Source organism: Pyxicephalus adspersus, chromosome 10 (assembly GCF_032062135.1).
Source record: "Pyxicephalus adspersus chromosome 10, UCB_Pads_2.0, whole genome shotgun sequence".
NCBI lineage: Eukaryota > Metazoa > Chordata > Amphibia > Anura > Pyxicephalidae > Pyxicephalus > Pyxicephalus adspersus.
In genome coordinates, this window is record NC_092867.1 from 9,538,776 (window position 1) to 9,565,825 (window position 27,050).

The 27,050-nt window shown below is 37.6% G+C and overlaps 2 protein-coding genes across 4 annotated transcripts in view; one reads left to right on the forward strand and one right to left on the reverse strand.

Annotated features, from left to right (window-relative positions):
* The first annotated feature begins 1,788 nt into the window (after nucleotides 1-1,788).
* ZDHHC16 (zDHHC palmitoyltransferase 16) lies at nucleotides 1,789-19,814 on the forward strand. Of its 2 annotated transcripts, none has more exons than XM_072423248.1 (9): nucleotides 1,789-1,890; nucleotides 3,179-3,270; nucleotides 3,914-3,942; nucleotides 4,712-4,845; nucleotides 5,711-5,758; nucleotides 6,903-6,983; nucleotides 7,559-7,647; nucleotides 15,239-15,362; nucleotides 17,746-19,814. In XM_072423248.1, the coding sequence occupies exons 1-9, from the start codon at nucleotides 1,834-1,836 to the stop codon at nucleotides 17,896-17,898; spliced, it is 807 nt and encodes a 268-aa protein (XP_072279349.1). In that variant the 5' UTR covers nucleotides 1,789-1,833; the 3' UTR covers nucleotides 17,899-19,814. The 2 variants fall into 2 exon arrangements, with proteins under 2 accessions (XP_072279349.1, XP_072279350.1); XM_072423249.1 differs by having other exon boundaries at nucleotides 3,182-3,270.
* Nucleotides 19,815-22,010: 2,196 nt separating this feature from the next.
* Nucleotides 22,011-27,050, reverse strand: part of MMS19 (MMS19 homolog, cytosolic iron-sulfur assembly component) — a 116,850-nt gene continuing 111,810 nt past the window's right edge. For both annotated transcript variants that reach the window (XM_072424765.1, XM_072424764.1), the window contains exons 26-31: nucleotides 26,235-26,421; nucleotides 26,040-26,122; nucleotides 25,325-25,489; nucleotides 25,075-25,134; nucleotides 24,878-24,978; nucleotides 22,011-23,903 (exon numbers count right to left, since the gene is read on the reverse strand). In XM_072424765.1, coding sequence (XP_072280866.1) covers nucleotides 23,876-23,903; nucleotides 24,878-24,978; nucleotides 25,075-25,134; nucleotides 25,325-25,489; nucleotides 26,040-26,122; nucleotides 26,235-26,421 — 624 coding nt within the window. In that variant the 3' untranslated portion in view covers nucleotides 22,011-23,875. The remainder of the gene's footprint in view (nucleotides 23,904-24,877; nucleotides 24,979-25,074; nucleotides 25,135-25,324; nucleotides 25,490-26,039; nucleotides 26,123-26,234; nucleotides 26,422-27,050) is intronic.

Consider the following 27,050-nt stretch of genomic DNA (forward strand, 5'->3'; position numbering starts at 1 on the left):
ACAATGTTGAACACATCTAATTGGCTTGCTTTTGACATTAACTCAAAGTAGATTTATTCAATGGACTATCCTATTCCTGAAAGATCATTATAGACGTTGTATGGTCTTTTGTTTTAAATCAGAGCTATGAGGATGGTGACCATGTTCAGAAGGTTTTAAAATAAACCAGTACTTTACCAATGTGAACCTCACACAGGGCTAATGACTCTAGTCCTCCCATTACATTTACATTACATTAGTGAATAGATATAACAAAACACATCCAATAGTATACTTCAAAGTCTAAAAGGCAGCAAAAGAATAAAAGAAGTATATCTTGTCCTGCTAAACCAGCCTGTCCAGTTTCTTTTCCCACTTCTACTTTCATTTTATTCTGAATTGGAATCCAGTCAGTAGGTATGGGTAGTAATGTATATGAGAACAGTTCCACATAACTTAGATCATTGGGTATAGTCGATGCAAAAAAAAAAAAAAATGTCCTGCCTAATTTACTGAATAATTAATTGGGGTGTCTTTGATCAGTCCTCCTTCACATAAATTATTTATGAATAAAAGTGAACATTTTCTTGCAAAGTTTTATAGATCCCTCTCCTGTACTGAAAATGTTTACTCCATACACGGCATGAGCGTCTCACTATTGTATCCTATGTCAATAAAATATTGAAGTCGGCTCTCCCGGAGGTATTTATATTGCTCCAGAATCTTCATTTGGTAGTGGCTGCAAAGCATGGGGATGCAGGCGGCACAGGGACTTCAAGAGCCTGTTACCAGGTCACAGTCAGGTACTTGTACATTCTAAAAACATATATATTGTGTGATCCTTCCCCACCTCTTAGATTGTAAGCTCTTCGGGGCAGGGTCCTCACCTCCTCCTGTGTTACTGTCTGTGTTGGTCTGCCATTTGCAACCGCTATTTAATGTACAGCTCTGTGTAATATGTTGGCACTATATAAATCCTGTTTATTATTATTATTAATAATAATGTATACATGATTACAGAGTTGCATTCATTTGTGTCTTTTATATTTACTTAGAGTTTATTGTAAGCGAGTGATCTGAAAATTTGTTTACAGTTTTTTGCTTCTTTTTTCACTTCTGATCTTTGTTTTTCTTTTCATTTTTAGGTAATGAGTAGTGGGAATGAGAAACATTCGGCGCCTGTTTCTGAGGTGCCTTCGCCTGGGACACAGAAGGAAATGGACTTATGTGAACCTCCTATCTGATTACCTGCGTTACTGCCGCCTCTGCTTTGTGTCTCTGTCTTATAATTCCTTCACCAACAGCGATGTGGTCATCGAGTCTCTGTTCGAACCTATTTATTGGCTGGTGGATCATGTGACCAGATGGTTTGGCATTGTAAGTAGTCTCTGCCTTTCATTACAGATGGATTTGATATCTATTCTGAAACAGTTTTAAGTTTGAGCTAGGCTGGGGAAGGGTTGAAACTTTATCAGTTTTACTGCCTGTATCCGTTTTTTTGGGAGGTTTCCCTTTGCTGCCTGTTCCAGCGACAGTGGTAAGAAGGACAAAGTAGGTGAAACAATTTTTTGGAGATCCAGATGGATTGAAGAAAACTTCCATCAGTTTGAAGATTTCCCCACATTACCTCGTCAAAGTGACCGGAAGTGAACAGTATCTCTCCAATGAATGCACAAACAGCAGAAAGAACATTTTTCTTTAGGCTTAGTCTACACGGACGTTTTCCCCAGCGTTTAACCTGAGGCTTTTAAAGCCCATGTTTGAAATCCCCATGCATTTCAATAGGCTAATCTACACCAGGACTCCACCGAGTGGATCTGCTGGCATATCACCTATGGCCACTGGAACCTCATCATGATCGTCTTTCACTATTACAAAGCGATTACTACATCTCCTGGATATCCACCGCAGGTATCTATTTATTACAGGAGTTTTTGTGACCCTTTAACTAGTATAACTTAATAGTATAACTGAAAAAAATAATAAATTGTGGTTTTCTAGAAAGCAGACAAAAAGACAAAGTCCTTGTATATACAACTTCCATGTTTCTATTTTGAAGAATTTACTTTTAGGTTTGGGAGGTGGCTGGGTTAAGACATAATTTTCAGTCCTAATGCTGATTTTAAATGGTTACTGTTACTTGTGGATAGGGTTGAAGGGACCATTTTCTTTACCCATGCAGGGGGCAAAGGGAATGGTTCAATTCAAGCTGAACTCCAGAAACATAGAAAAGACAATATGGGCCTGATTTATTGAATCTCTCTAAGGCTTGAGAGAATACACTCTGATCAGTGAAGCTGGTGATACAGCAAACCTGGAATGGATCTGGTCCATGATTCAAAACACTTGCTATCAAACTTGTCACACAGTTATTTCAATTTTTGTTTAGGTTTGACAGAAGCTGCTTAATCTAAAAGGTTGGCTTTATACCCAGACAATAAACATCCTTTAGAATGAGTTCAGCAGTGGCAGTTTACATAATCTCTCTGTGTAGGTCCTCTTTAAGGCCTTTTTTTTCCCTGCAATATAAATCAAAGGATTAGTATTATTTATGTTGTTCAAATTGCTAACAAGTCTTTTTTCCTACCTGCCTAGTATTTACCTAAAAAGTTTATGGTTCTTTGTAGAAGAGCCCCATTAAAGTCTATGGTGTTGTACCCCACAGGCACAGCCTGAAAAGCCTTATGGTTGGAGGTCATCCAGTAATTTTTTTATCACTGCTTCCTAAAAAAGTTTATTTACCTAAAACAAATTTGAGATTTTTAGATTTAGATTATCCTCTGCTTTCCTGTTTCCAGGAACAAGACTAAAACATAAAGAAGTGGTTGTGTGTGTGTGTCTTAATTAGAGAGATTTTCATTTACATATAGATGAGTACATATTAAAGTTTTTCAGTAGGAGACTGCCATGAAAACCTGATAGTGACTTTATTCCTTTCCCTGTTCTATACAAAACAAAATTAAAATGCTGTGTGTGGGTCTTTAAGCTCGATTCCAGAGCACTGAGTTTTATTTCCAAGATCATAATGGAGTCTCATTCCTCATGCATTACAAACAACATGCTTACCTGAGAATAAACTGGCAACAGTGTTGAAATCTCTAAAATGTTCATAAACTTTGAACATTATTTTACCTAATATTAGAGTAACATTTGGTAATGAACACTTTGCATCACAACTATTCCTCTCTTTCTTTTTTAGCAGTCTCAAAAAAATGTTCCATCTGTGTCAGTGTGCAGGAAATGCATTGCACCAAAACCTGCCAGGACACACCACTGTAGCATTTGCAATAGGTAAGTTGTGCAAAATATTTTTTTTTAGTCAGATTTATACAAATGTGAGCAGACGAAATTATTCTCTAAGTATGTCTAATAGGCATTTCTTCATATCAGCATCCAACTTTGTCCTACAGAAAAGGTTCCAAGTCATACACACACATAGTATGTCACGCCATGAAGCTATTATTGCAAATTGTTCATTGTCGTTTAGTTTAGCATGGCACCAGTAGTATAAATTTCTAGTTTTTGGATGTAGATCAGAAGTTGTGGTAAAATGATCTTTTTTTGTTGTGGCTGCACTTGCTTTGGTGGCTTATCGGTCTCTTGACAAAAAAGTGGACGGGGTTTGGGCGATAGGGGCAAAACTGGTTGGAAAATTTATTTTTATTTTTTTTATTTTTTACTGGAGATGAGCTTTAAATTATTAGATTGCAGACATGTTACCTAAAGACAAGTAGCTCTGTGGAAATTAGGTTGCTTTAACAATCTGCTCCTAATGAACTTCTGAGTATCCTTACATCACAGGAATATAATATGTGTTTCTACACATTTCCATTACTTTGTGGGATATTCAGAATATAACTTGTTGTAATATAATTTTTAATATACAAATACAACTTTTCACTTATGAGTTCTAATCGTTGTGATCTCTCCACAGGTGTATTCTTAAAATGGATCATCATTGTCGTATCCTTTTACCTGTCAAATATTGTTAAAAAATTGTTACAAGTATAAAGCTGCAATTCTGGCTTCACTTCACTAATCGCCTGACCAAAAACAAATGTACAGGATGCGGTTAGAATTCAAATACTTAAATGGCTGGATGCTTTTTCCAAGTTTGTAACTGCATAGGGCAAGAATGTTAGCCCCAGTATTTCAATTTTTTAAAAAATCTGCAAATGTCTGCACTGGGATTTTTGTTCTCAGAAGTTAGCCTTCCTAATTCAGTTTCTAAAATATTTTATGAAAAAAAAAATTCACGTTTAATATGTTACACAGCTTACAACAGAATGCCAAGCAAAACTCAAGTAATAACCAATTTTTAGTATCAAAAGTAATAAAACAAAAGTGTAGAATGCATAGCAATTTACCTGCTTTGTATCCGTGGTTGTCCACACCTCATTCTTACTGTCATTCTTTTATACAAGCTGTCTTGTATCAAAGAATAACAATAAGAACCAGTGTTGCACTGGTCTCTGGTTAAAGAGACTCCTCAAGAAGCGCTCATGTAAAACTGTTTATGTATTGGTCTCACTGCACATTGTGCATCTTGTAATGTTGCTTTAGAAGCTGCAAATAATAGAGAGCACCATGTTTCCTTGCTTTGGCACCTCACACTTCCTGGAAAAACATTTACACACAGCATTTATCTTGTATATAGCAGAGTGTTTAGGACAATAGTTATTAGCAGTTGTCTTCTCTGAGATTGAGGCTCCTTAACTCCCTCACGTGTCAGCTTGGCTTAATAATTGTGTTGGCCATTACAACCATCGCTACTTTTTCTCCTTTTGCCTTTTTATGACCCTGGGCTGCATTTACTGTAGTATCAGCAGCCGCGTGATGTTCCGTGATGCCTACTCGGCTATTGAGGTGAGATTATAGCATAAATAAATATTTGTTAGGTAAATTAAATGTGAACATTATTTCAGTTGTGTTATATACAATCTGTACACCCATGATTCATATACTTCTGTGAAAATGTCATTATTTGCTATAACTAGGTACTTGGTTTGTCGTTGCAAACAAAGCCAGCTCCCAGCCATTTGAAAGGGATCCTAAAGTGAACCTTTGTCCAAGCTATAGACATTTAATTTTAACTTGTTCTTAACAAGCAAGGGATGAGCTTTACTACAAGCCATCACTGACCTCTGTAGTTGCAGGTCCTGTAGAGTAATTAATTCTCAAACAGAAGTCCCCACTGCCAGAGCAAACAAATAGACAAAAGTTGTGATTTTAGTGCTGGTGGCCGCCTGAGTATTGTTTTTTTTTCCATTTTCCAAAACATACCGGTAGGTTTATTGGCTTCCCCATACATATAACTATGGACTTTGTAGAGTGCTGTATAAGATGTTGGCACTGCTTGTTAATGTAATTATTAACATAAGTATTTGAATGGCCATACTTCAGGTTTGGGTTCACATTCACCCTCCTGTTTGAAAACGTCAGGTATGCTAGTATGACCCTTTAGAGAGTGGTATTTTGCTCATGTGTACCACAGCTGACCCCTTATACAGATGTATAGCATACTCCTTCAGTAAATTAATATGTGATATGTATATTATGATGCCTAGGGTAAATGTGTAAGATCTTTTGGTATGCACAGCTATGACCCAATAGTCTACTGCCATTGGTAGCCTACACTTTACACCATACATCTTTCCACATAGCCTTCATTTTTTTGGGGCCTGCTTAGCTGGTTTGGAAGGTAATTGTGGTCATATTTCCCTCTTATCAGAAATTCAAGCACCAGGAGAAGGAGAGACTGAAGTTTGCAATCAATGAGGTGGGCTGTGTTAAAGTGATCATCAGCTGTGTGTTTGGTTAGCACAACCTAAGTGCTTATTGTTTGTCCTTTACCAATGCTAGAGGGTTCTTATTGCACTCCCGCTATACTAAACATTGCTTCAAGCATACCCTCTGTTGTCTCTTCTTGCTTTTTTCATTGTGTTGATGGATGGTGGTGTCCTGTTTTTAGTGTTCCTGACTCATTCTCTATTAACCCCTTCATATAGTTTATCATACCATACCAAAGCTAGAATATTGCTCAGGCTTTCTAGTTCACTTTCCAGAACCAAGGTCCAAGTGTTTATATACTTTGGGATAGTGTAAGGCTGTTATGGGTAAATAGGTTTTGCAGGAGGTCAGCAGAAGGAACTGGTAAAAGCTGTCGGGTTTCCCCGTTGATTCCACATGACAATTTCCTATAAGCAATTGACAGGGCTGCAGGAAAGGTAAGTATGCACAATCTTCATAACAGGTTTGCAAGGTGTTTAATTTATTCAGGGTGGGATAAAATGGTGATTTTTTTACTGTGGAAATAAATATTTTGTTGCTACAAGCATCAAAACATTGTAGGCAGGGGTGGCTATTGGAATTAGTATTGATGATTTAGTCTGTAGCACTTGGCCACATCTAGTCCTATCCACTACTTCCACTGTGAGCTTCAAAGTCTGGGAGTGGGAGCGTGTGAGACTCTAATGAAGGAAGATTACATTTGTTAAACTTCATCACTTAGCAATTAAGGGATTTAGGACCTGTTTTGCTTTTCCCACAGCAACCTTTAAATGTTCTTTAATAATTTTATTACTATAAAAGTTCTGACATATGTCAGTGATGCATCTTGTCATCATTGCTTGTGTATTTGGTATCTAATCTTCCTAGTATTGGCCAAGTTTAAACAGCGTGCAGATATAAAAGTCTCATTTGGACTTGCACCTTGGTATTTTTTTTCATTCATAATTCAGGTCAGATTTACACTGGTACTTAGCAGACGCATGTGAAAACACATACTCAGTGTGCTGTGATGCCATTCATTCTAAATGGCACCCCAGTCCACCTTCACAACCCAAAGACAAAACACAATGTGTGGTAGGCAGTGCAAATTGCCCGTCAGTTGAGATCAGCTTTCCTTTCCTTTTAATCTGTAGTCACACGATGAGATAGCGACCAGATCTGAAAGTGTTACACAGCTCCATCAGGAAAATATCGGGTACCCACCCCATACAAGGGTAAGTCAGGGTTGTGTTTTGTGATGGGGCTGTCTAAATTGCAGGATTGAATGGACTGAATTTCCAGCTCACAAGTGTCTTTTTCTGTTTTCCCGGTGTTCAGTGTTGATGACCGTGTTCTCCCCAGCCCCTTTTAGCTAAGTGCACCACCCTGTACTTTTCAGTAACTACCCGGCTGTTTTTGGATTGGGTAATGAAGAGTTGGGTAACAATACAGGGGCTGCCACCAACCTCCAATTTTTTTCATAACCAGCTTAAAAAAATCTGGGTTGACCATTGGATGAGTAAAAAATGAATTAATAAAACATAAATATGTAATATTATAATTATTTAATTTTTAATATGGACCCGTAGTTAAGTGGTGTAAATAATTCTATTTAAGAATTATATAAAACCCACTCATGACTGACTTTAAAAGCTTTTATGAAGACTACCTGCATATTACTGACAGGGGAATGGACATGAAATAAATGTATCAGTATGCAATCACATTAGGCTTGCTTGTCCTATAGCTTTATGTATTCAGCGAAAATCTGCTGTGACATTTTATTAATTTATTTTCTTTATTTTCTTAGACCTTTTACAGTCAGACTCCCCCACCTACCATCAGCTTCAGAGAGAGAATGTTTCACAAGTGTATCATCTACCTCTGGGTACTGTGCAGGTAAGATCAGACAACCTTGTCCCTTTCGAAAAAGCTGTACTTTTTGTAATACTTTCAGTTACAGCTATCCGGTTTACAAATAAATCCACCTTGCAATTCTTTAATGGAAAAAAAAAATCTTATCTATTTAGAAAAAAAAAGAAACTGCAATCTTTTTTAATGTTTATTGGGATTTTTAATACATATTCATAGGGGTGTCTTGCTGCTTGTTGTATCCTAAAAATGAAACAAAATAATAAATAAGCATTGTACCAACATTTCTACATTCATTACAATGTTACATATGTATGTAGACAGATAAACAATAGAAGATATTGTCTAAATATAAGAGACATAAATGTAACACTCACTATTAAGATTTTAAAAACATTTACAAATGAATATTTTTATCCTAAAACAACATGAAAATCATTAATTCTTATACATACAAATTGTCAATGAAAGCCTAGGATACTGCAATGATTTTGTTTAGTTTTCTTTCAAAGGTCCTTGGTGTCCCATCGTTTCACCCGTAGGCTTCATCAGAAGGACACTAAGTTAGCAGCATTCCATAAATCTATTCATGTGTTATCAATCAGGTTCATTACATGAATCCATTGTATCTCAAAATAAAAGATTTTCACTAGTGCATATTACCATAACAAGCTTATTTGTTTGGATGTGGTTGCCAATTGTGTACTTATTTCCCCTTCGAGAGCAAAGGATGTGGTTGAGCCATGACTGTGTTTTCATAACACTCTCTGAAATATTAAGGTATTCTATTGTATCGGGCTGGAAAATGACAGAATGTTGTAAGATTATTTTTGACGTTATAAAGCACTCTTTGGGGAAATAAGTACACAGTCAAACAATTGACAACCACATCCAAAAAATAAAAAAGCTTGTTATGGTGATATGCACTATTGAATGCACTATTGAAATTCTTTTTCATTTTGAGATACAAATAATTCATGTAATGAACCTGATTTGATAACACATGAATATATTTATGGAATGCTGCTAGCTTAGTGTCCTCCTAATGAAGCCTACAGGTGAAACACGTCAAGTGCCTTTAAAAGCAACCTAAACAACATCATTGCAGTATCCTGGTCTTTCATTGACAATTTGTAAGTAAAAGATTAATGTTTTTCATGTTGTTTTAAGAGAAAAATAATACATTGTAAATGTTTTTAAAATCTTAATTGTGAGTGTTACAATTATGCACCATACAAAAACCTTGACATTCTTTTGCAAAAAGGAATTTAACTATAAACTTCGAGGTTGAGGTGTAAGGTATAATACACCCCCAGTGAACCAGTATGATAAATATAAGAGAATATAAGTATATTCTTGAATCTCTGTACTGTGCAGTAACCCAACTTTTATTTTCTTGTACAAGAGCTTCCTGGTATAAAGACCAGCTGCTTCCCCTTTTTATAGGGGGGGGGACTGGTCTTGTACCCACCCCATTAATTGGTGTAGTAGTGTGGGTTCCTTCCACAGCTTTGTGGAGTACAGCAATTACATTTGCTCTTTTATATGGGTTTGTAAGCCCAGATATTTAGTACCTAGCTTACTCAAAGTTGATATATTTTCTCCTTAGCTATTGAAGGATGTATGTAAAGGAACATTCTGTGCTCAGAATTCAACTTTAAACGGACCATTTAAAAATATATGGAAATATGAGAGTACTGTTTTCTGATATGGAAATTTATAATAGACCTGTACATGTTGCAATAGTGCACCAGATATATCGGTGAACATTTTACAAGTAAACTTTTTGACTTCCCCTAGACTTGAATTAAGTAAGTTTACTTACCATTTAGTTATGGGAGGCAACAGCAGAAGACTCTCCACAATATATCTGCACAGGTGCGCACTCTGAAAATGAAAGAAATTATTGAAAGAATTTGTATATAATCGGCTGGGCCCAACACAATGATAAGGATCTATATTTGTGTTGTACACAATGAACATAACCTACCTGAAAATAGCTTTCTCCTGCTTATTTGTTACTTTTTTAATTAAGTATATTGCAGTGCTATTCATTTGCAATATCAATGCACCAAGGCAGCACCGCACAATACATATGCGAAAGCACTTATAAGACTGGATTAGTTCTTTAATATTTTCTTTAAGATCTATTTTAGGACCCCAGTTACTTTTTTCATGTATGTGAATGTACACCTTTATCCTTGTGAAGGTATGTTGATGAGAATGTATCTGGACAAATTTCAGCAAAGAGGCTCAACACAACATACATAGAAATCAAATGTGTGGTGTTTTTACTGTATATGTTAGGGTGCCTTTCCAGATATAACACATATATACCATGTGCCAACTGTGTGTTGTGTTGATACACAGTTGTTTTATTGCCCATTAATACAAGGCAAAGGTGAACTTGTCAGTAAATATAAAAGGATGCAACCATACAGGTTGACATTCAAAAATTTGGCTATCGGTAATCCGGATCCTTCAGATTCCTGGCATGGATTTCGGAGCACATTTGCAAATTCACGCTGTTTTCTGGAGGCGCGGTTTAGGTTTTAATGGCGCTGTACTCCAGAATCAACTGTTGAGTCTTGCTTGCAGGTGCTTTCCTGCTCATTCCTTCTATTTTATTTGCTGCTGTATAGGCCCGTTATGGTTTCAGCATGCATTTAAGGGACTGTACAGGTAGTCATTTTCTGTTAAATATATACAGCATATATAACCGTAATAAATCCTGAAATTTCGAAAATCCAGCACTTATGAGGTTTGAAGGTTGCTGGATTTTTGAATGTCAACCTGTACTTTTTTAGGGGAAAAATATTTCAAACTTAGCCATGAAAAAGCATAATACCTTGACTTTGGTCTATCCTCGGATAAGGAATCTGACCGCGATGAGGAGTCATCCTGTGGAGGGAGGTTTTCTCCAAGCGGCTGAACAGTAATCGTATTCTTAGCATGGTTATCCAGTTGTTGGCTTGTTTTTTTTTCATCTTCTGTGTGCTCCTTTACTGAAACTGCATCAGTGCTTTTCTCTATCTCTGTGCTCCTATACAACAAATGCACAGTAAAGTTGTATTTAGTTTTAACTTTTGCAACATTTGTTTAAAGTTATGGTGGGATAAAACATAATGTATAAACATTATTGTTCCATATCTTTCCTGATGATTATGGTTAGTAAATATCAATACACTGCACTTTACAAAGTCCATAGCAAGCTCACTAGCTGTCCCACAGCGGCTCACAATCTAATGTCCCTACCATAGTCATATGTTAATGTCTTTATGTTCATTATTCTTCAATACAGTCTAAGGTCAATTTTGGGGGAAGCCAATTAACTTGGGTACATGTTTTTGGAATGTGGGAGGAAACCAGAGGACCCGGAGGAAACCCACACAAACACGAGGAGAACCTGCAAACTCCATGCAGATAGTGTCCTATCTGAGATTCTAATTTGGGACCTAGCGCTGCAAAAGCCAGAGAGCTAACCACTGAGCCACCGTGCTGTCATGTGTAGTGTACAGATTTGCTAAATATATAGTGGTATTCTGTATATTAGGGATATGAGTAGCCTACATTAAAAGAAAGGCATAGGTCTTTTAAAATTTAGTTATATAGATATTTCTCATATACTTCAATGCACAAAGAAATGTACTTGCAGTGTTTTGGCAAAGCAGTGCACCACAACATATGGACACTGTGTGCGTTTCGGGTGCCACAAAAATCAAAGAAACCTAAATTTTGCAGTGTCTAGTCTGGCAGAAGAGAATATAAAATACGTTTATGGGGAACAATGACAAAATGCCAAAGTAAAAGATCATTTAATCTAGGCTGGTAGACTTACTGAGAAGGGAGGTCCAATGTAGGTGACTTTGAAGGTGAGACATCCTGGAAAGGGGGGTCCAGTGTAGATGACTTTGAAGGTGAGACATCCAGGGTAGGAAGGTCCAATGGAGATGGTCGATGTAAGACCTTTGTGATAGGATCATGACCTTTCTCTGGTTTTGTTACAAAATTTTCTATGAACAGTGGAAATCCTTCCTGCTTCCTGCTACTTTCTTTCATTATTTTTTTGAAACGAAATGTACTCCTATATAACAAATACACATCAATAAAACATTGCTTCTGGATATAATTTTTAGTAGGATATTCATAGTTGCCTTTTAAATGTGCAGTTTCTGATCCTTCTTTACAGTGCTGTATACATGGTGGTTTATTTACTCCTTTTAATATTACAAGTCTATATTGTGCTGGCCCTCTAGAAAATGACATCCCTAGGTAGATTGCATCTTATCTCACCAGGTAAAAAACAAGCATCGGGTTTAAAGCTGCATACACACGTGCAATATTTGTCATTGGAAAGGATCTTTCACGATCCTTTCCAATGACAAGACTGCACTGTGTATGAACAAGCACTGTACTTAAACCACCGTTCTGCTCTATGGAGAGGGAAGGGAGGAGAACATTGGAGTGGCACCCCGCTGTGCTCTCTCCCCTTCACTTTCATTACGATCGTTGCTCGTCCGTCCGTCCGTCCAGACAGTGTGCGCTGTACACATGCCAGATTTTTGCCTGATATCAGCGCTGGGGCGATTGTCGGACGTGAATCATCTGACGTGTGTATGTAGCCTAAGGGAATATAGGATTCCATGTATGTATTGTAAAAATAAAAACAGTATTTTTAAGCCCAACTCCCAACCCAATAATTAACTTTTTTTTTTTTTAGATATGTGCAGTCCAGTCGCCTGGGGGACTGTTTTCTTTTTTTGTCCTTGATGTGGACTTTACCCTTTTACTGCCAGTGACGACTCATGGCATTGAAAGGTTTAAAATATGCTCATGGATATTATAGCAAGCTGTGGGCTATAAAGCAGAAGTGATCAGGGCAGCTGTAAAGTGGGAATTCCCCTATATGATCCCTACATTCTCCTGCTCCTACTTAGATATTCAAAATATGTGCACAAATGTAACCACTTATCAGCTCAGATGTGTACTTGTATCCGGTTCAATTCGAAAATATAACCCAGAGTCATGAGTGAGTATTTGGCAGATGATTATTACCCTTTTCTGCCAATGCCATCATGGATATGGTTCAGCAGGATCGGTAAGTAAGCAAATTCAGGCTGTAGAAGCAGTTGCAGTTTGTTTACATGTTGTGGAGCAGCATTTTAAAATGGAAGTGATTTAGCCAGTGGAATAAACTCTTTAGAGGTAAATGGTGACCCATACTGACATCGTAGGCCTTTCTGTGTCCCATAGGTGACTGGGGCATAGATTGGCAATCCCAGGATGAAAAATTCCTATTTCACTATCTCCCTTGAGATTAACTGAGAAGCACTTAGCTATGGACCCTTCTAGGTTCACACCCTGTACACACCGTCCATGATTGATTCGCCTAAACAGAGGGCAGTGGTATAGTTGGAAAGTAGAAATTGTCACATATAGGGCTTATCAGCCCCCCGTGATATCAATAAAGTTGTCTCCAGAACAAAAACCAATGGGAAATCTTGCAATGGTGACATTGTTTGAATATGGAGGTTTTATCTCCTCCTATTGCACCTCTGGGAAAGAAAGTAAAGGTAAATCATTCCGATGGGACCCCAAAAGATAATCTAATGACTTTTAACATTTCCCTACTCTACCAAAAAACAAAAAGAAGTTTGCTTGTACATACATTTGGAGGTATAATGTATAGTTGCACAGCAGTGCTCTCTACTTCAGATTGTTACAGATACAGAACTTCTTTCTTGCTGCAGCTGCTGTCGGTCTCTCCAAGGGCTCGTTCACACCAAATGTACCTAAAAACTGCGATAAGTAAAGAATGAGGCACAGGTCCTTGTGATGGTAGGTCTCCAATAAATTGGCTAAAATAGTAAAAGGGTCAAAGGAAGAAAGTCAACACACACAAACCTGCAGTAAGTGAGCTTTGCGACATTTTAGGTGACTGTTAGGAGACTGTTGGTCAGTTCTAACGGTTACCTTGCTTGTGCCACCCCTACTCCTACGGATACTCAGTGGTGCCAAACTAGTGTGCTGGAATAGGATAGATGATTAAATGTATAAACTTACATTTATTACCTCATTAAACATAGAAATAACAAATTATATACATAAGCACATAGTTTAGCCATCATAATACAGATGCAGCCTTGGACCTAAACCTATATCACCCAACCCCAGCTGTGGTAACACATGCAAAGTTGCTGCTCATATGCAATGCTGTTTGTTTGCTCTTCTGATTTAAACTATAGGTTTTAATGGGCTAGGGAAATGAGGCTGTGTGTACAATTATTTTTACCATTACACCAGTGGTGTAAATATCCATGTGTGTACCACTTACTGCCATTGGTGCCGTTTCTGCTTAGGACTATGGGCCCCATTTTTTTTAAAGCTCTTCAAGACAAGAAAGTTACCCTTTCATTGATGAAGCTGGGTGATGCAGCAAATCTGGAATGGATTTCCTAAAAGTCATTTGTTATTGGTTAGAAAATGTTTTCAATCCTGGACCAGTACATTTTAGGTTTGCTGGATCACCCAGCTTTATCGATAAAAGTGTATCCTCTCCAGTCTGGGAGAGCTTTAATAAATCAGGCCCTTTTTGTCAGTCTCAGTAACATTTGTTAGGCCTAGGTCCAAAATGACTGATTTTCACTTCTGGTTTAATAAAGCAATCAGTTTTCAAATAAATCTGCAGGAAAAATCAACAGCCAAGTGATGAGCAACAGATTTTTGGGTTTCCAATTGGACATAGCTAAGTTCTAATTAAAAGTCTTGTTTTGTCTTCAAGGGATCAGATCAAATCTTATTGTATCTGAGAAAGGTGATCAGAAGATCAGAATGTTGTATGAATATGTGTGTGCAGTGTTTTGGGATTTCCAACCACACATTACCTACTAGAAAATTAGAATAGTCAATCCAGTGCAAAATTTGCTTGTCTGATCAGTAGTAACATGACTATGGACTTTGTAAAGCGCTGCATAATATGTTGGCGCTATATAAATACTGTATAATTTTAGTAGTTGAGTTTTAAACTTTGCCTCCATACAGGATTTTGCTGTGTTAAGACCAGTCACTTCTGTTTTTCTTGTGTATGCAGGATGACTGGTCTTGTATCTGCCCTTTTCGTGTAGTTTTCTGCAGACATCTTGTAGAGGGTGGGTCTCTTTGGTCCCTTCCATGGCTCTGCGCACGGCACAGAGTTAATGTCACCACTGATGTCAAAAGTAAAACTGGGATAGGCATTTGGTTGCAGGAACTTTAATCTTTTGTGGCTAGTTTCTGGATTTCAGTTTTATTGGTCCATATGTCAAATGCAAACATGAAGGAGTTTTACTACATCTCATTCAGAAAAATGCTTTATGCTGATTCTACAATACTTTGTTCCCTTGGATCACATATGCAAATGAATATATTACGTTAACTTTACAGATCAGGGATTTGTACATTATGGAAACTTGTGCTGCAGTTAAATAGCCTGGTAACTGGGATTAGAATTGTCTTTTAGGAAAGAATAAATTAGGCTGGTCAAATATTGCATTTTATGAAAGAAAGTAACAATAGCATGGACTGGTGGATAGGGGACAGGCTGTACTAATGGATTCAATTTTTGTGCTTCTTCCAACAGTTCTGTTGCTCTGGCCCTTGGTGCTCTTACACTGTGGCACGCAATGCTCATCACACGAGGAGAGACCAGCATAGAGAGGCACATCAACAAGAAAGAGAGGAAGAGACTGCTGACCATTGGGAAGGTAAACAAACTGCATCCAACTTCCAATACACTGCGGCACTGTAATACAGCGGCTTTCACATTGTGCCAGTAAGGATAGTGGGCAGGGAAAGTGCTTGTGAAATCTTCTTTCCAAAGCAAACCCCTTTCATGCGTCAGCATTTAAAATAGATTAACCCCCCCCCCTAGTGTTTTAATTCTGTCCGTATTTCCACGCAAAAAGTGTTACTTTTTTTTTTTGCATGGAAATTTATTTTACAATGTAGGCTATAATTCTTAGGCATAACCCACCTAAATATGTCTAACAGAAAAATCTGTTAGAAAAATAGTGAAGCATATAATAAAACTGTACAGTAGCATGCACCAACGTCATTGGCAAACCCCGGGGATCGTCTCGGCATTTGGCGGCTAAAAATCGTAGCAGGAGGACGTGTCCCCAGGACCTGCGGTGACCAGCAGGACGGCGGGGGAAGCCGACGGAGCAAGGTAAGTGGGTTTTTTTTTAAGTTTTGGGCGACCCCGAGTGTGGCTGGGGATTACTGCTTTTTGCATGTAAAATCCACGCTGAGTCATCTGTTTAGTTTTGAATATTTGTGTGAAGGGTTAGAACCTCTGTTGTCCCGTCTTGTCTCCATTGTACACCAGTCAGCCATACAGAAAGTGAAGGGGTATACCCAATACGTAAAAGGGAACTAAACTGAAAAAAAAAAAATTACACTCACTGGACCTTTTATTGATCAGGCTCCTCATTGTCCAGTAGATCTTCTTGGCGCTAGGCGCCACCGCCAAGGGGAAGAAAAAATTGTGCATCACTTTCCCCTCAGTGTAGGAAAATGCAGGGGATGCCGGGCATGTGTAGGAGCAGCCAAAAGCCTACCGGGATGCGTGGCGTAGGTGTCCCAGGAGGCTGTGTGCGTCCATTCTGTCTGCAATAGGGTTCAAGACGAAAATAGGAGGTGCTTCACTTTTTTTTAAAATGGTGTTGCGTTTAATTTTAAAATGCGTTTTAAAATTTTTTTTTTCTTTGTATAAAAGGGTTGTCAACCCTTTTATGTAAAGTAAAAACTTCAAGTTTAGGTCTAAAACTCGGTATACTTAGCATTTCTTTTTCTTTAATTGTCCTCTGCATTTTTATTGGAAAGACATAATTACATATGGTCTAACACTAGAGGAATTTAAGTGGAGACAAAGGCAAAAATCACTGATGCACAAGGAGGATCTTGTACACATCCTCCTCGTCTTAAATTGTATATCGACTAATATTTGGGTTGTAAAAAAATAAATGTACCTAAAATATAATCCAAAAACAAGATCCTATATTCCATTAATTCTATATACAAGACAAATCGCATTATTTTGCATTTGTCTTTTATAAAAGAAAAACATCTCCTTATCTAGCCTATAGCTGAAATGTAAAAAAAAAAGATCTGAAGTTCTGTAGTTGACACATTTATTTCCCAACAATGGGCTTCATTTATTAAAGCTCTCCAAGGCTGGAAAAGATACACTTTCATAGGTGAAGCTGGGTGATCCAGCAAACCTGGAATGGATTTCTTCAAAGTAATTTGCTTTTTGCTAGCAAATGTCTTGAATCCTGGACCAGATCCAGTCCAGGTTTGGTTTACTGATGAAAGTGTATCTTCTCCAGCTTTGAGGAGCTTTAATAAATCAGGCCTAATGTGTAAGATGGTTCACGGCTTTTTTGCAGTTGACTACTGAAATTTATGAGCCGGACTTCCTCTGTCCCAGAGAGAGCTGAGATTTAAATATTAGAGTTTACCAGGTTTTGATGCTACTTGAACCCTCCTGAAGATAGCAACATGTATATTGCAGGGACCTTAGACTGGTAATAAACATAGTGTAATGACACACAAATAGACTTTAGTTTGATGTATGTGCGCGTCAGACGTGCAAGTTGTCAATATCAATTACTTTTGGTTGATTGACATTAAAGATTTATGAATAATTTGATGATATGACCAAATGAACTCTTGGAAAATCGATCCTGTATGGCCAGCTATAAGAAACAAACCAGACAGTCTTGAAGAAGTGTCTATACATGATCTGTATGGCAGTATAAGGGGTAGGTATGCCAGATCTTACACAGTGAATCATTTACAGTTGAATTCAAAGCTAAAAATGAAATTTAATGGAAGGGTTTTACATTTCAAGGGATTTGTGATGACATATGGGCTGGCAAAAGGAAATCCCTCTGTAAATCTAAACAGCAGAATGATTCTTTTGCCTATCGATAGGGGAGGAGGTTTATGAGTCACAACAGAACTACAAATCTTTGCCAGAGTACACACGTATATGTATTACAATATTGTGTTTAGCTTTTTGCATGAAGGAAAATATGTAACAGTTTTAGTCTTCCTTAATCATTTTGTTTTTTCTCTTCTCAGGCATTGGATAACCAGAGTAATCCTTCCATCTTCCCACTCTGCTTATGGAGATGGATTGACATGGAACCCTCCATCTTGGATCCCTACAAAGCAGACTTCTGTGGTTGCAATATAGGTTTCTGTATTGTACATCTATCCAGCAAGGTGAAATGATTTATAAAATGATTATTTTGTAATCGTATTGAGTCTTTCATGTCCGCAAGGTGGAGGAGTATCACATTTTAAATGCACCTTTTTGGTTAGTTCGAGATCTCCACTTTGTAGAAGCAGCTGCTGAATGGAGACTAAGCTTCATCAGTAATTTATCACAAAGATAATGTGCAATGTACAGTAACCCTTAGCAGCCAATCGGATATCATTTCTCACTGGTGTTACTGCATTCAACTAATATAATTGGTTGCTTTTTATCACTCCATTTTGTACATTATTGTTTTTTCCTGTCTTATTGAATATATCTGCCTCTTTTTGTATGGCAGCTCCACGGTTCTGACATTGGCTTTTAGTAAAATAATATAATAAAATCTTACAAAATGACTTAAAGTAGCCATTTCTCTAGAGGTATATCTGTAAAAAAAAAAAAGTTTCTGAATAACTTCCCTGCTGCTTGTACCCTAATTTCTGCTCCAATGCAGAGAAATCTTCTGGCTGTAACCTCCACTGAAACTCACACTTCTAGCAGTAGCAATCTCCTGAATTCCTAATACAAAACCTATTTCTCCTGCTGTCTATTATAGGACACAGCAGTTCGATGGCACTTTAAGGGCTCTCGTTTCAGTGCAGATGCAGTGTTTGGCAGCAAAAAAAGGATCATCTTAATTGTTTCAGATTTTCTATAGGGACAAGGTCACTTTTACCTTCATAAGAGAATTAGCTGTATGCTAGACAGGTACTCTTGTAGCCTTTTTAATCTATTTTAATTTATTGGTCCCCCTATATAATGTTGGTTGCCTACCCAACAGACCACCTACTTCCACAAAGCCTTTGGATTGTTGAATTAACGGTATGATATGCCATACATCTGACTTCATTTAAAAATAAAGGCTGTAATAAGGAATGCTGCAGCTTCAGAATCCTTTTACATGTGCAAACGTCTGGCAACTTTTAAAACAAACTTCCAGCGGATGCCTGTAACTTGACCAAAAGCTAGAAAAGGCAGACGCCAGCAACATGGTTATTAGACATTTTGGGGTATTTTGTAACGCAGGCAGAAGGATTGAGGCTGATTCACTAAAGAAATTTGATAATGTTCGCATAACATCAATGATCCAAGCATGCAGATTAATTAAACAATCTATTAAATTTCATTGTAAAACATGTATGTTTTTATATGAATAAATAACAATATTGTTAAAATTTTTTTTTAGTAAATGAGCCCCAATGCCTACAGCCAGATTCTAAGAGCTAATTGTGACGGGTATTTAAACGCCTGCTGACCACCTCCTATATTGAAATAAAAGGGACATTCATTCTTTCAATGCTAAGAGCTTTATAGGTGGCATTTGTTTAGTTGGAAGGTGTTTAGTTTATATCAGAATTAGCTCTGAGAATGTTTGTAATTTTACAAAAGCAGTTTATCAAAAGTAGGAAGAGAGCAATAGAATGGAAAAGTATCCTCTATAGCGGTGAGAACTATCCATAAAGAATATTGTTCTTTTTATGGCACACTAATTTTCTCTTTGGAGAATTTTTTAACGAACTGCAGACACTAGCATTCCATGAACACCATACCATGATGGTTGCATTATTATTGATTAAAATACAACAAATGAGTGATTGGTATTGATGCTAAAAAAAAAAAAAAAATTAAAAAAAAACAATTCCTTTATAAACTGAGATTTATCATGTATGTGATATTTTGTGACCCATTTTGTCTTGAAATGCTTTTTATTGATTTCTTGGGAAGAACCATGGTGTGGAGTATTCTGGCTCATGATTTTTTATTTCTTCATATCGTCATTTTATGTTTTCTGTACATGGAAACGTTAAGGTTTGCTGTAATACATGATTTATCCTTTGTTTTTAATCCAATTTTTTGTAATTGTTAAATTAAAATATTTTCAGAGTGTGAAGCTGTGTAAGTGAATTGTGTTAACCTTTATGTGTATAAGTGACATTTGGATTTTATGCTGGAAGCAAGTGTTCATGGGATTCTTGGTAAGAATTTGTTGGAGGGTCCAAGAATAAAAGGTAACCACGTTTAATATGTTAAATCAGCACTTCTATTGTAAAATGGATTTATGCTTCAGTGATCTCCCCCAGCCCCTTTTAGCCAGGTGCGCCACCTGGCTGGTTTTGGGTGGTTACTGAGGAGTTGGGTCAGAATACAGGGGGGCTGCCACCCAACCACCTGGCTAACAATTCTGGTTTGAACACTGTGAATACACAGACAAGTGTGCAAATTTTGTATTCAAAGCGAACCTTTCAGTGAAATTGAAGGTATACCCGCCTGCTACATACACCACCTCACCCAATTACTTACAATAGGTGAAGTGTGCCTGAAAGTAAATTACCACATTAAGCTTAATAATTAACTTATTTCCATGGTGCCTAGGTAAGAATGACATATAATATTTCATATACATATTTCTGGGAAGATTTCTGTGGAACGCAGAACAGTCAAAGTCTTACAACAAGAAGCTCTTGGAATGAACTGGAAAGTCTTTTTGCCTGCTTCGCAGACCATAGGAGTATCCCCAGAAGGACACTGATGTCAGGCCCAGCAACAAGGAAGACCAAAGTAAAGTAACTATAATTTTAGCACATTTTTTTTCTTTTAAGGTATGGTTTTTACATACTAAATGGTAGGCGAGAGAGCCCAGAATGTAAAATAATAATTTATGGCAATGTCAGTTATGCATAATAATATGATGGGGTTGCTTTACAGGCCTAACAGAAAGGACAGCATGTTGTCATAAAGCTTTAGTGTTTCCAGACCTTTTTTAACATGTGGGAATCCTTGAAATAAATTTCAGCTCTTCAGGGAATCCCTACTATATTTACTTTATCCACAGCTCATAGTATATTAGTGTGTTGGTCAGAATTCCTCTTACATTGCTGGCCATTGTGAAGAATGTCACTCATACAGATAGGAGAACCCTTTCTAAAGTTATAGTACATTAATGTGGTGCTCAGTAGGAAGAATGTCACCCTTACAGATAACCAAAAAGGATCATTGGGGTCAGTTAAATTGAGTCTCACGAATTGATTGTCCCACCTACTAGATTGTAAGCTCTTCGGGGCAGGGTCCTCTCCTCCTGTATCACTGTCTGTATTAAGCTACGTACACACGTCAGATTTTTATCGCCCGATAATCGGCATCGGCCAATTATCGGGCGAAAATCTGCCGTGTGTACAGTCGGTGTCGTCCATCGTCCGGACGACCGACCCGCCGGATCCACGGACGATGGACGACAGCCGATCGTAATGAAAGTGAAGGGGAGAGCGCGCAGCAGGGTGCCGCTCCGTCGCTCTCCCCCTCCCCTCTCCATAGAGCATGAACGGTGCTGTATGTACAGCACCGTTCATGCATCGTGCACTCCCTTGTCGTTGGAAAGGATCGTGAAAGATCCTTTCCAACGACAAAAATTGGCAGTGTGTACGCAGCTTTAGTCTGTCATTTGCAATCCCTATTTAATGTACACCGCTGCGTAATATGTTGGCGCTATATAAATCCTGTTTAATAATAATAATAATTGTTGCTTAAGGAAATCCCGATACCCTGGAGAAGCGCTAGGGTTCCACAGAACCCTGGTTGAAGATCAATGGTGTTTCTGGACCTTTTTTAACATGGGAGAACCTTTGCAATAATTTTTAGGTCTTCAGGGAACCGCTTCTATAATTACTACATAGGTAGCTCACAGTATATTAGTGTGTTGGCCATTGGGAAGAATGTCATCTTTGTAGGTAGCCAAAAAGATCATTGGGGTCAGTTAGTGACCACAGAGGCATAATTAGCTAATTGATAAAGGAACCCCTGGCAACCTCTGGCGGAACCCTGGTTGATAAGCACTTAAGTTAAGTTAATGTTTTAAAGCAGTAAAAAGCTGTGGATATATATTTGTACTGAAAACAAGAAAAAAATAACAAGCTTTGTCAAAGACCAAGCGTACAGCAAAACTCAGATAGCTATTGCTAGTTATGTCAATGCTGTCACAGTCTCTCGCTGCACTATAACCAGCCAGGAAGAATGAATAGTGTACATACCTTAAACCGCCCAGACAAAAGAAAAACGTTTCCCTTAGCATCATTAAGAAAAAGACCACAAGTTTTTATTGGACAAAGCGGCTAGATTTATTGTAAACATACCCATGATGCAGAGTTTTGAAATATTTCACATTTATTCACCAGAACATTTTGGAGTTGTGTAGAAGTTTAGGTTGCATCATATAGTAATTTATCTCAACGCCTAACAGAGTTAATGTTATGTCAGTTTTAAACCTGCAAAAATATATGTACAAATACAATTTACCAACAAGTATTCCATCGTACCCATTCTGTACAAAGCAGATTGTGTGCCCAGGTGATTTAGAGCCTGATCTTTCTTGGAATAATTCCAACCATCTTTTTTCTAGATAGTTTTGGGAAAAGTTAAAATTTGTCAGGTCTTGTGTCTGTTTGTGACCCCTTTCCCCCCCCCATCGGGGAGTCACTCTGACCAAGGCCCCTTTACAATCTTCTCAATAGGGAAAATTGGCAGTAAAATAAACTCAGCAAAGCTGTAACCCATTGCTGCTCTTTGCCTGGAGCTGGGATTTAAAGTCTATCTATATCACAATTAGGATTTGTATTTAGTAAGGAATTGTTTAAACTCATGTTAGGTGTTTTACCCTTTGAGAAGGTTACCATTCATACAAGGTAGGGGAAAGGAGTAAAATATGGGACTTTAAAGGCTGAATGTTTATACATTCAGTTAATTAAACCATATCCATTAATATATTTATTATTATTATAATTTTATTTATATTAATGGATAAGGTTTAATTGAGTGAATGTAAACATTCAGCCTTTAACCTCTCCGTAATAATATTTTAGTATTTTTAAATGTCAAAGCGGTACATTTGACATTTAAAAATACATCTTTTTGCAAATATCTCGCCTGTCCCATCCCACCCAGCATCTGCATCCCCTAGCCTGGCTTCTCCCAACGTTCACACGTTGGGGATGCCACAGGCTTGTGGGGACCAGGTAAACCCTCAATTCCGCCCGAGTGTGGCTCGGGGTTAGCGCTTTTTGTAATAAAAATTAACCCCAAGACACACTTGGGGTTACCACCAGGGAGGTTAAAGTCTCAAATTTTCCTCCTTTCCCCCTAAATTATGTTATATCTTGGGGATGTGGCATCTCATTACCTTGGATAATCACCCTTCTTCAAAACACAAATAGTTTTGCATTTACAAGGTTACCATTAACTGAATTGCCCTCTTAAAAAACTTCTGCAATTGCCTGTTTAAGTAGCAGACTTTTTAAATGTTTGGATTTCCAACAACTTTGTCCCAGTGACAAAACAAAGGAATAATTTTTCCATAAAGGGGTCACAGACATCACATAAAAACCTGTTGTAATATTTCTAAATTTTATATAAAAGAAAGTTGGGGTTATAAATATACAATTTGCCTTTTTAGTTATTTTTTTCCGAGCACGGCTGCCAGGCCTGTCGCCATGACAGGTACACTTCCATAATAGCTTTTCCTTAATTTCCAGTTTTTTTCAATTTTGACCTCGAGCAACAGTAACATTCAAGCAAACCATACACACACCAAAAAATTCCTTGTGGTTATATTTTGAAAGCAGACCACAAAGCTGGCACTCATTAAATCATATAACTATACAATATACATTATATATAGTTTTAATATACTGGGGTTACCTCCTAGACATGCCAGATATCCTCCTATTGTAAACTTGTGCTAATATCATTGAAGTGCAAAGGACGCAGTCAGCTTAGGGTACCAGCTCAGTACTCAAATGAAAAAGTAAGACATGGAATGGTGGGGAAAGTCCTCATCGTACAAGATGTAGACATGACTAAGCAAGATGGCACCGAAGTTGTGTTGGTTGTACAGGTCAGTAAGTTAGTGGCATCCTGGTTAGATTGTCTCCGTGCAAAGTTAGAAATGTTCTATGTAAAATTTCAGCTTCCTGAGCTTCCAATCAGGAACCTTAAAGAAAAAAAAAGTATGTAAAATTTCTTTAAGAAGTTTACTAAATTGTAGTATTCATGTTATGCTTTATATTTTGGCTACTTTGGTTGAAAAAAAAAACATGCTATTTGCCTTTTTCACCAAAAACGAATATTGGAGTCCCTGTCACTTCTACACAATACACATCCTGTAAAAAATATGGTAACACAGTTTCCATTCTGGAAGTCTATGTGTTGAAATGCCACCACTTTGCTTGTTATTGGGTACTTCAGGTATTTCTCCCTAGGTGTGTAGAGAACCTGATTTCCTAATGCCTCACATCACTCTACAGGATGTACAGGAACCATTGTGTGCCATGGTTTAAAAAAAGGTATTCGACCCATCTGGTTGCATACTTGCGGTTGGGATGCTGCAGGTAGTAGTGGTTTTTGACCCAAGAGTGACTGATATCTTCTAAAATGAACTATTCAGGAAGACCTCACTAGAATGTTAAAGTGGAGGGGGGGATAAAGAACCATTCATATTTGATGCATATACCCTAAACAATCTCCTAGATTAACCTCCTGGGCAGTTCATTTCTGTTCGGATTTATGTGTCTAAAAGCGGTACATTGTTTTTCACAAAAATTTATTTTACTGAATAATAAAATAGTATAAGTATAAAAAGTTTGAAAAAAAAAGTATAAAAAGTATCTATATATGTACATCATTTTTGTTATTTTTGTTGATCCTCAACAGCCACTCAGAGAGAGCCTAAACATCTGAACAATAATGTTTTTTTGTCCTTTTCCTAAATGCAGATACTATCATAGGAAGCTGAACATATGATGGTTCCATAAGACTCAAGTAGGGACATAAAAGTTTGTATTTGCACACTGGTTTAATTTGTCAGGATATACAGGAAGTTGTATGAGAGCACTTTTTAATATTAATATAAATTATAAGTGGAGAGACTTTGGGTTAAATTATAGTCTGCTGTTCATGTCAACTCACCACTGACAGCGAGCCTCAACGGCCTCCTTCCTCACTAATCTCTTCTTATCGTCCAGTGGTTTTGCTAAGGCACGGATAACTTGCTGCTTGTGAGGCAGGAGCTGCAAATACAAAGAACATTTTTTTACATTCCTTCCAAATAAAGCAGATGCAGTTATTTAAAATACACCAATTTATGTTTGCAAAATTAGTCTTACCATAGGCAACGGGAGCTTTGTTAGGGCCAGCATACACTTTAGAGCTGAAATCCGAACAACCTGGGGAAAAAAAAAGTCAGAGTATGAGACAAAACTTCATTTCTAACTATTTACAAAGTTATCTGAAGTGTGGATATCTTTCATTAAAAATATATATACACTACTAAGTTTATTACTTAGAAACAATAAAAGTTAACCAAATGAAGCCATTTGTTGGTCTGATACATTGCTACAGGTGATCTGTACATACCATGCTAGGGCTACAGGTCAGGTTGAGGAGCTTTCTGATGAGGGTATCTATGTGACTATTCAGTATGTCCGCAGCATCCAAGAGAAGAGGCTCCAGGCAGGTCAGTGTGGACAGCTGAACAACACGGTCAGAGCAGGAGAGAGCCTCCAGCAGCAGAGAGAACAGCTATACAGGGGCATATCAACAAATTCAGATACTAGATTAGTAACAGTAACTATAGAAAGATGAAGTTCTTCACTTATTTTAGTGCACATCTTTCACATTATTATTTTTATTATTAATAATAAACAGGATTTTTATAGCGCCAACATATTAACACAGCGCTGTACATTAAATAGGGGTTGCAGATGACAGACTAATACAGAAAGTGATGCAGGAGGTTCTAGAGGACCTTGCCCTGAAGAGCTTACAATCTAGTAGGTTGGACATAAAAAGCAATTGCATTGGCTCCTGATCTTTACTGGTTCAGCCAATGACATCACTGACAGAGCACAAAAACAAAACAGACTGCATGAATTAAATGTAATTCCAAAAATCTGTTAACGTGTACCTAAACCCAAAAACAAAAATCTTATATGCAGCCAAAGCGAAGGATGGGTAAGATTTAATTTTTGTTCTCAAGTTTTTTTCCTTATCCTGCATACAGGTAGACTTTAGGCTCTGATTTCCCTAACAATCAGATACTTGTAAGCATAGCAATAAAAGCTCTACTTACCGATGGCAGCTCTGTCACAAGAACCTGCTTTGGTAGACAGTTCAGCACATGAGATAATGCTTTCAGATAATTTGGCTTATTATCTATATTGGGGGAGAAAAAAACTTTCAGTACAGCAGTAAAATCAGCAGAATATCTTGACAAGGAGCCTGAAGATTTCCGTTGCTCCTACACTTGAAAAACAAAACACATTACCTTCATTAGCAGAGTTGAAACCTTCTACCAGTTTGGGAACATTCTCTGTAAAGAACCTCTGGCGGAACATAATCCTGATAGCTGCATGGCATGCCTTGTTCAGGATATCCGGACACTCCGAGACCAGAAGTGAGAACATATCAGCAGCCAGAGGTCCCAGATCTCTATCGCACAGCAAGCTGATCATCTAAGGAAAGAAAATCCGAAAAGTCTTTTTAATGGAAAGTACATTACAAATATTTTTACACTTAAAAGTAAAAGCCTAAATACAAAATTGATTTGTTAAACATAACCTGATTTGCCATAGTCTTGTTTGTAATTATATATACATACACAGGGGCAGCCACATTTTATCATTGCGTATGCAGAACGGTCCATTAATGCTCCTTCTTACAATGTATGTCAAGGAGTTAAACATTGGGTCCGATTTATTAAAGCTCTCCAAGGCTGGAGAGGATACACTTTCATCAGTGAAGCTGAGTGACCCAGCAAACCTGCAATGGATCTGGTTCAGGATTCAAAACATTTGCTAGCCCCCCCCCCCCAAGCGGTAATCCCAAATGCAAAAAGTGGTAATCCTGAGTCACACTCAGGGTCGCCCAAAAAAATCTTTAGCCGCAGACCGCAGAGACGATCTCCAGGGGTTTCCCCGTGACGTTGATGCGGGCAGGGGAGTGGCAAGAAATTCAAATAATTTTGTATTGGATTCAATACAAAATAGCTGTATTGAGTCCAATACAAAGAAATCTTCATATAACATTATATTATAATATATATATATATATATATATATATATATATATATATATATATATA

What these genes read in the sequence shown, in the direction of transcription:
- ZDHHC16 (XM_072423248.1), top strand. Translation starts at nt 1,834, where the DNA reads ATGATCGTCTTTCACTATTACAAAGCGATTACTACATCTCCTGGATAT. An exon ending in TAAAATGGATCATCATTGTC is followed by an intron (nt 3,943 to 4,711) that starts GTATCCTTTTAC and finishes CTCACGTGTCAG; the next exon opens with CTTGGCTTAATAATTGTGTT. An exon ending in GACTGCTGACCATTGGGAAG is followed by an intron (nt 15,363 to 17,745) that starts GTAAACAAACTG and finishes TTCTCTTCTCAG; the next exon opens with GCATTGGATAACCAGAGTAA.